The following is a 15246-nucleotide window of genomic DNA, read 5'->3' as shown; positions in this document are numbered from 1 at the left end:
GTTTCTTGTGACGTGGAGCGATCTTTCTCACAATATAAAATGCTTTTTAGAGATAATCATCACAGATTTACAATGGAGAATTTGGAAAAAAACTATTTTGATCCACTGCAACTTTTCTAAAAAATAGCTCACTAAGAGGTAAGCATTTAGAAACTGATTTCAGGTGTTAAAAATGAATGTAATATTTTGTTTTTGTTACCAAATGTTTTTTATTTTTGTCACATACTTTCCTGTTTTTATCACATATTTTCAACGTTTATGACACATTAAAAAAATATTTCTGAGTTTTTTAGCACATAAAGTTCCGTTCCGTAGTAATAAGAGGTTGAGTGCTATATTGGGGGGGGGCTCTGATCACTGAAAAAAATGAATGAATGACTCACTCCCTCCCTTTTTTTAAAATAAAAATTACATCTTCGTATAGCAGTTTTTAAGCAGCTATTATATTCCTCATGCAAATGAAATGTAACATGAGAAACGTGTGTCTGCTCATTTGTTTTTTAGATAACAATTAAAAAAAATTATTGAAAAGTAGGCTATGTATTTACATTAAGAGGCCACATAACAGTTTTATGACGGCATCGGTAGCCGAGCGTGTTGGGTAGTCGACTCAACTCGCTTTGATCCGGAGGTTTCGGGTTCGAGTCCCGGCGAGGTCATGGGTGTGTTTTAATGTCCGCAACAGACTTGTAAAGAAAGGACATGTGACAGGTGCAAATAACCTTAGTGTTGACGTACCCATAAAAATAACGAATATTTACAATATTTAACAGTTTAATTTAATTATTTACATAAATGCTAACACAAATAGCAGTAAAATTAGTTTTACTTTTTTGTTCTTCCTACAATATTTTACTTTTTAAATTTAATTTTGCAATAATAAAAAAACACACAGCACGCTGTGCTTTAGCAATGATGTCTTTGATCATAGCCGTTCCCGCTTTCGCAATACAGACTTTTCATAAGCTTTCCTTGCATACTTTACTGCAAGCCAGTGTTAAATAAACTCAAAGACTTTAGAATTATTTGCCCCTTATTCTTTGTACTAGAGGAAGACATTTCGAGGATAACTAAATATCATACATATCAATATTGCTTGAAAGTCGTGTTTAAGACCTCAATTGTTCAGAATTCACTAAACAACATATTGGTATAATTGTCATATCACCTCGTTATTTTGAAACTCTTTTTAGTAAAAATGTTAACAATACTCATAATTATATACTTAGTATATAGTAATAAGTCATGTATTTTGCTGTCTCTGGTCATAGCCCCCCCCCCAAAAAAGTTGATGGTTTAGCAGTCTTAGCCCCCAAAGTTGATGGTCTAGAACATTTCAAATGTGTATTTAAAGTTAAGTTCATGTTGCACAATTCAGAGTAAACTTTACAAGAGAAGCAAAATAATACATAAGATCTTCTTAAGCAAAATTATTTGAGGGGCTCTGCCCCTAATCATTAACACTGGGGGAGCTCGAGCCCCCCCACCCCAAGCCCCATGGAGTCGGCGCCTATGGTGCTATATCTATTCTGTCCTTTGAGAAAGAGCTTGCAAAATCTTTGGATTTAAACAAGGTTGTAGCTGCTCATAAAAAAAGACGTATCTTATCGTAGTTTCTTGCTGTGGTTATTTTCTTATTTTAAAAAAAGAAGTACTCACATTCTTTACATAGAAAGAATACGTGTAGTATTTATACATATGTCCAGCGAGTTGATAATAAGTGTATTTTTATAGAAATATGTGTTTACTGTTCATATGAATAGTAAGCATGTGATGATATTCTTCTCGATAATGGATTAGGAAAAGAAAACAATACAATTATTGCATTTTATTTGACATAAAAGATTCGTGCCTGTGGAACAAAATGCAACATAACATCTCAGTGATTAATCTTTGATTTTGACTGTAAAGCATGTCACTGGTAAAATTATACCGTAGTAAAGCATAGCGTAATTACCTTTTAGCCGATATTAGTTAGCCCACCGAGAATTTGACTCCGAAGTCTGTAGCCCTCCCACTTATCTTAGGCTGCCTCCGTCACTGTTCTCTTGGCAGTCCCAGTCCGGCCCTGGATACTAACACAGGCATTGGTGATTTAAAACAAACGTACAGTTTGTACAGATGCAACGAACGCTTTGTAGTGGACATTTCATTGCAAGCGAGAAATAAAATTGGTCGCAAATATGGCAACTGTGTGCATCCTGACGTCACATAAAACCTGCCTCTAAGAGAATAACATTTATTTTACTTTCCAACGTAAAAAAACACAGTAAACCAAATGAAAATTGTCACCAGTTGTTTTCCAGGGGTGGGCGTAAATATTACCTTGACTTCCGCTGGATACTCACATGTATCTATTCACAGCTACGTGCGTCCATTTCGATCTGCAGCCGAGAGATCGGGAGAAGCGTGGCGGGCGGCACTGACGGAGATGCCGACATTTGCGGCCTGAAATGCCCGCTTATTTTTATGGACATATGCAGACATTTATATAAATATTGCAAAACGAGCACTAACCTGTGTTATAAGAGTATGGTTTTAATTTTAGTAGCTTAGTGACTGTATGTGCCGATGATTTTGACACGCCAACCTCTTGTGAAACACGGCGTAGAGGTTTGTTTGGAGAACGTTCTAACGCTGCACCAATATCATCGAGTTTTGCTTCGGTTAGAATCCGTCGTTTTTGCTTAGGTGTTTTAAAATTTAACGATACAGTTTCTCGTAATTTAAGGACAAGATATCTAACCGTATCTCTGTGTGGAATTGAAACGCATGGGAATTTCTGTACAAATTACCTACACACGTCTCTACACGAGTTTGTTTTCACGTAGGTACGTGTCATACATAAAAAATCTTTGTTCTAACGTGAATCTTGCGGCTGGCATTCCAATCGTCTCACTGACACGTCACACATACACACTACAATAACACAAACAAGTAACTGCAAGTAAACAAGAATAACACTCTTGCGCACAGTACGAAATTAACACGCTCTTGGTTTACATTGCTCGCCACTATATTTACAACTCTGTCTTCATCTAGTCGCTAAGGAACAAAAAACTCGAGCTCGGATATTTCGGATTGCGAGGAAGCTCACGAAAACCATTCACTTTTATCGGTTTCGTCTGCAGTGTAATCCTGATACAGTGTTGCACATTCGAAACCTCCAAACGATTCCCATCGCCACAAAACTCTTTCAAGGATATAAACTTAAGCAGGACGTTACTGATCAAAACCATGATTAAAATGCTTTTTTATCTGTGGCTCTTAACATCGTTTCTATAGCGTATTTATTTGTGTATATAAGAGCAGAACTTGGATGAATTACAGAAGAACTTTTGCGTGTTATAACACAGGTTAGTGATCGTTTTGCAATATTTATATAAACGTCTGCATATGTTATAAAAATAAGCGGGCATTACAGGCCGCAAATGTCGGCTTCTCCGTCAGCGCCGCCCGCCACGCTTCTCCCGATCTCTCGGCTGCAGATCGAAATGGACGCACGGTATTTTCCACTTACAACTTCAGACTTTTACCCAAAACATTCCTAAGGTTTTTACCGAATTTGAGGAAAGTTAGAAAGCTATTGGGTCTGTGTGGGTAAATAGTTGGAAGTTCCGTCCCCATAAGAATAGTAATAAAAATTTATAAATAATCATTTACACGAATTTTCCCCAAAATGCTTATTCTACTTGGCAGTGCTCGAAGTGGAAGGATACGGGTACTATCCCCCAGTTAAGAAAATTTCCATACAGCATCCGCCCCAGCTGGCATTACCTGCATTGGCATCCTCCCACCCACTACCGTGCGCAGGATTTTTTCGGAGAACTGGAATTGTAAAGGTTGATATTACATAGCTGCGTTCTAAGGGGGCCGGAATAAATAAGAAAATATTTCGCACTTACCATTTTTAACCTTGGTTTTAAAATTTGTTCAATGACAAAAATGGTAATGGGGGGGTTATTTTAAGGGTAGTTTGCTAAAAAGGTCCTTTTTCTGTCTTCATTTGAAACTTTTGTCTTTCTCAAAATTTCGGGAGGACCTGTAGCCCAGTGAATGGTACGTACACACACACAAACATCCCCCTAAAGACTTTCACTAAGGCCCAACCACATTTCCCTACCTACCGCATTGCCTCCATGTTCATCCATCCAAGCATCCTCCACCTATCCCCAAACTCGGCAAAGCATCCCCCAGCTAGGAATTTACACGGTAGCAGGTGTAGAAAGGTGACTATTAGCACAACCAGCTCGGATGCGCATTCGTCTTTAGGTCTCAAAATGTTACTTCTAATCCTGGCTTTGAAAATTTTAAGCTAAGTAAAATGAAAAAGACTTCAACCAGGGAAGAAGACAGTACAGCCTGCAGTGCGAAATCCTTAGATTATGAAGGAGTTTATCTCTCTCTCTCTTTTCTTTTCCTCATTTTCTCTCTCTCTCTCTCTCTCTCTCTCTCTCTCTCTCTCTCTCTCTCTCTCTCTCTCTCTCCTGCTCTCTCCCATTCCCCACCTGTCCTCCACATATTTATATGTTAAGGAAGACTCATTGTTAAGTGCGCATATTTATATACGTACACACATAGCGCGCGAATTAAACATTCATTGCTTGAGATTATCATCATTATCATCGCCAAGTACAATAAAACATTACAATAATACAAAAGACATGCAATAAATCACATTTACTCATTCACACAATTAATTCTTCCAGAGCTGCGTTTACTGAAATTTGGGGTTTCATGAAACGTTTTCGAATTTTCAACATGCACGTTTGTCAATTTTTCCTGCAACAAATTTAGGGCGTTTTGTGCAATAAATATTTAAAATAAATTAATATTTTAAGTTTTTTAAATATAAGAAACTACCAAATATATTTCATCAATTCACATAGTTTTAACTCTAGTATCACTGTCCTAATTCTTTGCATTTTGTGTACAAACTAAATTGAAGAACAACTTATGCAATGCAATATCCTGCGTAAAGTGCAAATATACTTATAACATATTTTTTTTGAAGGGGGCGGTCTTCCCCTCACCCTCTGGACAGGCCCGTAGCTAGAATTGATCTCCAGGGGGGCTCACAGGTTATCAGGGGGGCTTTGTAAACAAAGTCCATTTTTCAAAAGTTTAACAGTGTTAAATGAAGGTCAATTGTATGCGTGTGTATGTGTGTGTGTGTGTGTTTGGGGGAGGGTCATTTAAGTTACATACAATTTAGAAGTATACAAAAACATCACTTGAAGTGTTAATTGACTGCTATTGAAATTATTCCTTACTACACAATCCATACTACTTTTGATGATATAAATATTTAAAATCACACAAAAAAGGCACAATATTCAATCATAGTACTTACTGTTTATTCCACCCCTGGCCGAAGCAATGAAACTCCCCTTCCTTCCCAAAACTTGGGATCTGTTGACCTTTGACGCTGATGCGGAGGGAATTTGCATGATTACATCAAAGTCACAGATTTTTGTCTAAAAAGGAGGTCGCCCCCCCCCCCCCTGGCCCCTGCCTGGCTACGGGCCTGCCTCTCGATAATCTCATGAACTCGGAGAGAGAAAGGGACAGGACAATTAATTCTAAGAAACGCAACTTTGAGGTCAAAACTAATTACCTACTTATGTTGTCATAACGCGCCTTTGGAAATAATAGTGTGGGATATTTTAGACCGTTGGTGGCGGAATCCTCTCAGGGCTTTTTCACCCTGCTGTCCTCGGAAAACAAAGGCTTTGCAGAAGGGTTGTTAAAGGTTCAGGAACCCATACTTTCTAATCAGGCGCGTATATAGAAATATATTTCAAGTGTCTCAAAATAATAATAATAATTAAAGAATTCAAATTAATTAGTATTACATTCTCATTACATGAATAGGTAAACAGACGGGTTAAGGATAGAGCTGTAACAGCACGTATTCATTATCTGCTTACGTATAACTAACGTCGGAAAAAAATGTGAAAAAAACAACCGCCCTGGCAAGGAAATTAATGTCAAAACATAACGAATTGAATATTGAATATCAAAAAAAGGATAGGATGGTTAGATCCAGTTGACGAAAAGTAAAGTTCCTGGTAATATTTTATGCATAAGTAGTAACAGATCTTGCATAAATCTTCTTTGGTACTGTTATTCAAAGTCGTATGATCCCAATACAATTCTTGCCTTCCAATTAGTTCCCCTGAAATAAATAACTCGATTAAACAACAAGTTTTATATTTTCATTATTTAATTTAAGTTACTTTATTATTTCATTACTTCCATTATTTAATTTTAATACTTAGTAAGTCTTTCGGGGGGTCCCTGACTCCCTGAACCCCCCCTAAATAGTCCTTGATTCTAATGTGTTTCATTGGGTTCCGTTACAGGACCGGAACCTTCTCGTACAATTTAAATTCGAACCAAGTTGCGTATTGTTTCATCTCAATACGGAATTTAGACCCTATTTAAACTGATCCGGAAAAAAGGTTCATGGACCGAATTGAAATTATTTGCAGATAAAAAGGTTCTTTACGGTCCGGAACCCATTTATGCTTGCTGATTTTCTCTCCTGGACCGGAATTGAATTTATTTACAATTCCTGGACCTTTAACAACCCTATTTTGTAGTAGACTATGTTACAAAATACGTATATTTGCAATGCAATGCAAATTAACGTTCAATTGTTTTCTGGAACTCTGCGTAATTTGTCTCATTCAAAGGCAGTTCTTTTCCTTTAATTGTTTTAATTTTTAACAACAACAATATTCTCCTACAACGTTCTTCAAATCACTCGTCCATCTTTTTATCTTGTCTGCTCTGCGCAATGTCTTATGGGAAGAAAAGTACACCGACAAGTACGATAAAAAGTATCGTGTGAGGTGAAAACTAGCAGACGAGCCAGTGCCACACAGCTAGTCCAAGTCCAACTGGAAAATCCAGCAGGAGATCTAGCCTCTTGAGATTTAGGCATAACCCAAAGCGCCCAGTTCGAAGAGACAACGATCACTACACCTATCTAAATGCTCCAACATAGAAAGCAACGTGAAACCACCACATTATCTTTTCCCAGAACATGAAGCTCATATGATGGCGTTCTCACGAGGAACACGTAGGTTGAGGTTGTATTTGTATGATCTCCAGCTGGCTGGCTGCGCGAGTTTATCTAGCAAGCCTAGCAAGAGCGTAAGCAGGATAGTTAGCGATAGGTACTAAACGAAGATGATGTCATCGACTCATTTGTTGATTCTGGAATCATGACTCGCTCCCAAACTCAAACTGTAAATGCAGAAGTCAGATGCGACGAAAATAATCTCACTCTAAATAGTTCTCTATTTCGAATATCCGGCTCGGACGTCAACGCAGTATCGTTTAGTATACTCCAATTACCATACAAAGAGGTATATATGGGTTAAAATAGCATTTATGTATGTAAATTTTCCTCCTTGATTGGGGGAGGAGGAGGTTTCGTCCCCTGCCCCCTCTGTCGCGGTCACTATCTATACCCCTTTTAAAAATGTTGTTTAACCCCGCCCCCGGAGAGAAATCCCGGATACGTGCCTGAGAAGTACACTCACCGGCAATAAAAATGGGCCACTTAGATCCTTAAATATTCACTTCCCTGCGTGGTGTTTTGTGTGTTGCCTACCTCTACGGCGGTGGCAGAAGTTGCCTTTGAATATTTGTTATGAGAATCCACCCCTCGCCGTAGAGTTAGGCAACACACACAGGAAAGCGAGTATTTCAGGATTGTTTTTGATTTGATTTGATTTAGTTTATTTTACTTCGCGTTTTGTGCCTCTTGGCTAATTTGCGAAGGTGGGGATGAGTGATGAAATGATGAAATTGATGAATGGACATTCACAAACAACCAAGCCCGACCGGGATTCGAACCCGGGACCCTTGGCGTCGCAGCGCGATGTGCTAACCACTCGGCCACAGGGTCGGGCATTTCAGGATTGTTGTTGTGGTTGTTGTTGCTATATAGTGGCTTACACCGCCTATCATTTGCGGTTTCTAGCCATCGGTACTGTTTTATTTGATCCTACTTCTCCGTGACTTCTTTCCCCTTGTTCCTTATGACACTTTCACGATACACTTTCACTCGTGATTTTCACTATGGTAGGGTATCCTGGTGGGAATGTAACACTTTGGATTTGGATTTCAGGATTTAAGTGTAGTGTTATCCCAAAACACGAACTACCGAAAAGTCCAGAAAAAAAAAATAGCTACGCCACGCACCTCATACTTTCTTCCTGCAATACGAAAAATGGGAAGTGAAAAAAGAAAATAAACTCTTCTTTCTTGTTGGGTAGGCTTAATATTACACATCCTCCATTCATGAGCGTATTTAAGGGGGGGGGTTCAACGGGTCCACCCCCCCCCCCCCAGGTTCAGTAAAATTACCAGTTAACCTGTTCTATCCGCTATGCGCAGAGACTTGCTCGTAAAAATTTCTTCACACTTATTTTGTTCTCATAAATTACAAACGTATAGAACGGGATGCGGATGGGAAAGAAATTAATTCCACACACCCAGATGATACTGAAAAGCAAATGTCTGCAATTTCCTGAAAGTTTCGGAATTTACCTGGAAAATACTCAGAAAGCACTTGACATTTCACAAATTCTATAATGCCACATGTAATTTCTGCCCGAAGCAGCTGCTTGTGAACTTATAGCACGAATATTATAATTTCATTCTCCTCAGGTTCTAATTTTTTGATAATTTCAAATTTCCCAACTGTTTGATAATCCCGAAAGTCGATAAACCATTTTCCAAACTCTAGATCGGAATGGGAAACATGTCCCTATTGGAGATTGTAACTGTCTCTGGCTTAGCTTCAGCTATTAGTATTTCTACTTTCTCTGGGTTGAGTGGGTGTGGATTTAGAAAAAAAATATTTGGAGAAGAAAATGATGGTGCTGATGTAATGGGTGATAGCATTAAGGGGGTGAGAATTGAGATAGATAGATAATTTCAGTGAAGTGTCCAAAAGCAATTTTTGTACATTGTTCAGCACATATTTTAACTCTGGCTATTGCCCATTTCTGTGGATTTTCTGCGATATTGAGACTGTCAAATTAGTTATATTTTTTTCCCCTCGAGTCTTCTCAAAGGAGCAGCCCCCCGTGGTTAACTCATCGTGGATCCCGGGTTCGAAACTCGGAATGGGCATGGGCGTTTGTGCGTTTACATCAATTTTATCATGTCATCACTCATCCCGATCTTCGGAAATGAGCCAAAAGTGGCACAAAAACAAAGTAAAATAATACAAATAAATCAATCATTCTTCTCAAAGTGATTTGGTTGTAAAACATACAGTGCAAGATAGCTAGGGAAGTACTGTAACGTTCTCGGGTTGTTCAACACAAGATGGACAGAAAAGTATCAATACTCAGTAGGGTGACTTGTGAAATCGCATACACTAATAGTAGAAACTTTACTGTTGTCCATTATTGGACCATTTTGTAGTAGAAATGAACCCAAGTTTCTCTGACAACAGTCAACACATTTAAAAATTGCAACAACTTATTCCAATATGAAATGCCTATTCCTCATTCATTGGAACAGTGTGCCAAAATGTTGGATGGCCTGGTTGATATTTCTACATTTTCAAATCAGAATGAAAAATGTGGTGTGGTAAACAGTAATTGAAAAGACGTGTCCAAAATCTGCATTGTAGGCAGTAGAAAATTTTGACAAGCTCTTGTACTCAAATATGCACAAATTGTTGGTGATCTTGGCTACATTGCCAGTTTCATCTTCAACACCCGAGAGGATGTGTTTAACATTAAGAAGGTTGAAATAATGTCCTCGCAATTCAACGGGAGATCCTCGACTAATGGACCCTGCACTGTTAAGTGTGCATACATACGAATATTAAAATAACACCAATTATGTTATTTTCAATTTTGTAGCAAGGAGGAAAAGACTAACTGTAATTCTTTTTTAAAGAGAAGCTGGGATGCGCTTTTTTAAAGCATTTTCTGCTCATTTTATGTAGAAAAGTTAGAAGTTCGTAGATAGACTTAATTTAATAAATGTGTGACCTTTCATGTGGTGGCAGAGTGGATTTTGATAGCCAGATCATACGTAGGGACGCTATACGTTCCGGATCTTCAGGAACAATCACGGAATTGTATCATTTGTCCCGGTGTTCCGAATAGTTTCTTCGGGATGCACAAATGTCTTGGAATCGGGTGGAAAAGATGAAATGTTTAAGAATATACTTTCCTGAACTTTAAAATGCGTGGACGTAATTTTAAAATGCTCATTTTACAAAACAATCTAACTCCACATTGAACCACTACCTCTCCATAATACAAGAGTTAACGAGATACAGACGGTACTACAAACATCTTTGACTTCACGATGGCACCGCCGTCTGCTAGTGCTGAATTTCAGTTACGATTCTCTTCCATTCATTGTATAGTATAACCTGCTTACTATAAAGAGTCAGTGCTTGGGTACCTATCTGTTCAGTCCGCAGTTTTCAAATAAAGTTCCCACACAATGTGGATGTAAATGACAATTATGTTGTACATACATACAACTTTATCGGGTTCAGCCCCCCCCCTCCCCCGGTCCCTAACAAGCTACCGATCAGTAGTATCCCGGATTTTCACTTATGAAATATAGGAACCCTAATTGAACCAAAAGTTCAACCCTTACGTGAGGTACATATACGCCCATGCCTCCATTTAAAGATACGTAACATCATTTTACAGCTTCACTGAGCGATATTGCTCCAGTACACTTAAGAGTTTAAATGGTTTTAAGTCAATTTTATACACAGATAGGCTAATTGGGACTGGGCATACAGTTTAAAGTGGAATCCGAACAGCTGTGGAATGTGCCTCCACCGGGTATCGAACCCGGTACCCTTTGATTACAAGGCGACGACGTTACTACTACGGCATCGGGGAGACTAGTACACTGAACAAAATCTACATTCACGGTGTGCAAAAACACTAAATTAATTAAATACCACAACAGTAAACTAACTTAGTTTACTACAGTAGTTTAACTAAGTGCAATTTCAACTCTCGAAACACAAGTTTATTTAGATTGCAAGAAAAGCACAGCTTGAATATACAGCGTGTCCACAATGAGAATCCAACATTTTGAATGTCTATAACTTTTTCATTTCAGATTGTACAGCTGTGATTCCGGAAGAAGCAGAAGCAGAAACTCAAAAAGTTTATATGGTAACGTTTTAGTGCACGCAATAGCCGTAGTGGCGCTGCAACAATCGATTGTTTGAAAATAGAGATTCCAAACGAGCGTGCACAGGTTGTGTGGTGGTATGCAGAAACAAAATCAGTTATTCAAGTGCAACGAAAGTTTCGTTGTGTGTACAATAAGGATCCTCCGACATTCAAGACTATAAAGAAGTGGTGTGATCAGTTTTTGGCGACCGGCAATGTTGGAGTCTCATTGTGGACACGCTGTACTATTAGAAATAATCGCAAGTTCTCTAACTATAGTTCAGACTCTGGCGTATTGACTCACAGCAGGCCCGTACCCAGAATTGTTTTGAGGGGGTGGCCAAGCCCGAATTATCAATTATTAAATAAAATCATTAATTAATTAATTTATATATATTTATATTTATAAACATATATAAACAAAATAATTTGCTACATTTATAAACTAGCAAATTAATTCCTTTAACGACTGGTACAAAATGTCAAGAAATTAGAAGATAGGTGACATGTTTTAATAAGTGTTAGATATTATTTAATTATTGCGTTTTATCAAAAAAGATAATTAAATTTTCATACTTTTATTGTGTTATGTTTCTATAATGGTGTAAATCTATTAATGGTCTCTCGAAAGGAAATATTTCCTTATCAGAGTTGTAGCTAGAGATTTCAGCGTCCAGGACGAGAATGATTTTCGCACCCCTGCACTGAATTTGCACCCCCCTACCTAGATGTAGCTGACATACTTAGACATTGTAGAAATTTTATGTAGCCTACTTACTCCTTTCCGTTGAGCCCCTGTGGCCGAGTGGTTAGCACATCGCGCTGCGACGCTAAGGGTCCCGGGTTCGAATCCCGCTCGGGCTTGGTTGTTTGTGAATGTCCATTCATCAATTTCATCATTTCATCACTCATCCCCATCTTCGCAAATTAGCCAAGAGGCACAAAACGCGAAGTAAAATAAACTAAATCAATCAATCTTTTCCGTTCAAACCGATGAAAAGAAAACTTAGTAATCAAGAAATGTGGTTAATAAAACGACAGTCGGTTGTGCATCCCAAACCAGCAGTGTGTGTTATTGTTCACATCTGCAACATCAATTGCAATTAAAGATAACTAGGTGGAGGGATAAAAATGAGAAACTTTTAGAAGACATTAGTTTCCTATTAAATTAACATGTAAGTGCTATCTTTTATTCCCGACGAAAGGAGGTGAGAAATTGAGGAGAAATAACAGGTCGATCTAATTTCTATGTTCCAGGGGCCAGGGTGACAATGACAACCACCTTCGCAGCTACGGCTCCATTTCTTACTAGTCCAATTGATATAATTTTAAAATCTTATCTATGACTGTAGAAGAACGTTTTTAGCCGATGCTGTTACCAGCCCGAGAGAGAGAGACAGAGAGAGAGAGAGAGAGAGAGAGAGAGAGAGAGAGAGAGAGAAGATGTATGCAACATTCACACACAGGCAGACATCATTCTCTGTTATTCCTTCTTTGTATTTGTTTATGATGTTATTCTTAGTAAAGTATATTTGAGGTCCAAACTAATTGCTTATCTTTGTTGTTATAACACAAACTTTTACCCTCCGAAAATTTTAATAGAACAAGATAGTTGGTGGGAAGGTGGGAGATTCCCCATGCGCCATGGGAATTCGTACCCTGAATGTGACCACCAACGCTATGGAATTATCCTTATAATGAAAAACATGTCTGAATGTAAATTAACCACAAAAGAGGACAATTTCCTCATCAAGACTGCAGTTTGAAAAAAGTCAAAACAGGGTGTTAATATGATGAACTGTCCCGACCAAATTGGAACATTTAGTAGCTTCGTATAAATGGTTATAAAACTAAAATTACTAAATATAGTAGACTGCAGACTTCTGGAGTCTGCCTCTCTCCAGACACACCCCATTCATTTATACAAGATAATCAAAATTCTTGCAAAATCTTAAAAATTATCCATGTTAATTTTGTAGGTTTGCATTAAAATATTTCATGGCTCGAGGGGGGGCCATGGCCCCCTTGGCCCCCCTGGGTACGGGCCTGACTCACAGTTAGTATAATTCTCTGTGGGGCCCGTGTTGTGTTGTCCCTATATGTTTGTGATTGCCCCTTCATCCATCTCATTTCATCACCATCCGTCCTCATCCTCGCGATTAACCAAAAGTGACAGAAAAGCAGCGAAGTAAAATAAACTACATAACAAAATTAAATAACCAGTTCAATGCTTTGCAACTTCACAGGACTCTCCTTGAACTTGATGTTATCCTGGCTTGATAATTATATTGTATTAGCTGTACCCATCACGTTTGTTGGGATAAGACGGAAGAATATCCGTTGAACTGTACAATATTACCCCACTTTCACTACAGGAAAACTAACGGTTCATTGTTATTAATTCGCTACAGCTGAGCGCTTTCAGACACATTGCTTGGTGGCTTTGTACGATAAGCTTGGTTTCTTTTTGCATACCATGTTCAACAGTAAATCATATCTTTGCTTGAGGACTCCCCGATCCGATATCGTAGTGGTAACGTCGTCGCCTTTAAATCACTGGGTTCTGGGTTCGATACTCGCTGGAGGCACACAGTTGTTCAAATCCTATTTCAAACTGTGAGCCCGGTCCCCAGTCCCAAGGAAATATTGGCGGATTTAGCGAGCGGTACAGCGCTCCGCCCTCCCCCCCAGAAAGCGATGACGGAGTATTATGGAAAGTAGTGATATTGTTAAGTGTAAAGCAATATAACATACAGAACCCTTCAAAAGTTCTCGTTTTCCAGACTGTCAAAGAATTTTGAGCTAAAACATATAGCACAAATGGGCTAATCGGAACTGGATACTGAAATGAGCCTTTACCGGAAATCAAATACAGACCTCTTGATGTATACATGATAAACTTAATGCTACGCCATTGAGAGACCCTCAAATAGTAACATAGTAGGGGACATAATATGTAAATTTGCATTGCTGGTAAATGTATTCTACGTAGAAAATCAATTATTTCAGATGTTGGTGACTGTTTCAACAGAGGAAATGAAATCGTAAACTTATTTCTATGTTTTTTAAGTTAATGTTTATGCAAATGCTGTATCAGTAGATAAAGCATGTGTCTGCCACTCGAGAGAAAGGTTTGGATATCGGGATTGGTGATGTCAGGTGAAAATTTTCACCTTAATATGAAAAAACAAAAATTCTCCCTCTCATCCGGGGTACCAGGGACGATCCTGACAGGCACATTTTAATGTTACCAATATACTTGTCATAAGAAAGGTACTCCCGGAAATATTACTGGAAGTATTCTAGAATAAGATCGTTGATTGGGGGGAAATCCTACCCGTGGGGATTTCGCATCCCCCTCTTACAAAGGAAATATGCGCGAGCGCACATTTCACACACTACGAAACGTACATGAACGATACACGTCGCTACCTGGTGTAAAGATTGCGATATGAGGTTGTGAAATCGCACTTGACTGCTTGCTCATACCTATTGTAAAAAAAAAAAAACAAAGAAAAAACACTTTGACAAATTTAGATTTTCTTTTAAATCTGATACGTGTACATTTTCCGCCCGTAAGAAAGATATTCCACTTACCTTTTTTATTTGCCATATTGTGCTGTGTGTTAATCACAGCTTGGGAAAGCTCTACGCAAGGAACTGCTTGTTCACTCATTGAAACCACACAACAAAATAAGGCCTCCCGTCTTCCACACGATTTATTACTCGCGATTCACCTGGCGAGTCCGCGAAATGCGTAATTTTACAACAAGAAACACACGCACTTTTCATATCCATTTGCAAGTTCTGATGTTCGCGTATATATGTTCTGTATGGAAGACGAGCAACTTTCTTCCGTTTGTTCGATAACGTTCCATTTTATCAAAGAAGCAAACAAGTTTAGCGACATGTATTCCTATCTCAATGTTAACCGTTTGAGATTACTCATTTTAGCTTCGTATCGTACTTTGGAAACTCTGAAGTGCTTTGTCAGACAATGGAAGCATACCGGCTTTGTTCTGATCTCACAATTACCTGGAACCTTTAGTAATATCGGATT

The 15246-nt window shown here is 38.5% G+C and overlaps 1 protein-coding gene across 1 annotated transcript in view; it reads right to left on the bottom strand.

Annotated features, from left to right (window-relative positions):
* The window catches only part of LOC145998740 (solute carrier family 12 member 9), a 67905-nt gene extending 52851 nt beyond the window's left edge, over nt 1–15054 (bottom strand). The window contains exon 1 of the mRNA XM_083135286.1: nt 14784–15054. Within this exon, the coding sequence (XP_082991412.1) occupies nt 14784–14862 (79 nt within the window). The 5' untranslated portion in view covers nt 14863–15054. The remainder of the gene's footprint in view (nt 1–14783) is intronic.
* Between the last annotated feature and the right edge of the window lie 192 nt (nt 15055–15246).

This window comes from Lepisma saccharinum, chromosome 14 (assembly GCF_977018435.1).
Source record: "Lepisma saccharinum chromosome 14, izLepSacc3.1, whole genome shotgun sequence".
NCBI lineage: Eukaryota > Metazoa > Arthropoda > Insecta > Zygentoma > Lepismatidae > Lepisma > Lepisma saccharinum.
Note: the sequence above shows the minus strand (reverse complement) of the source record. Positions and strands in the feature narration are given on the sequence as shown.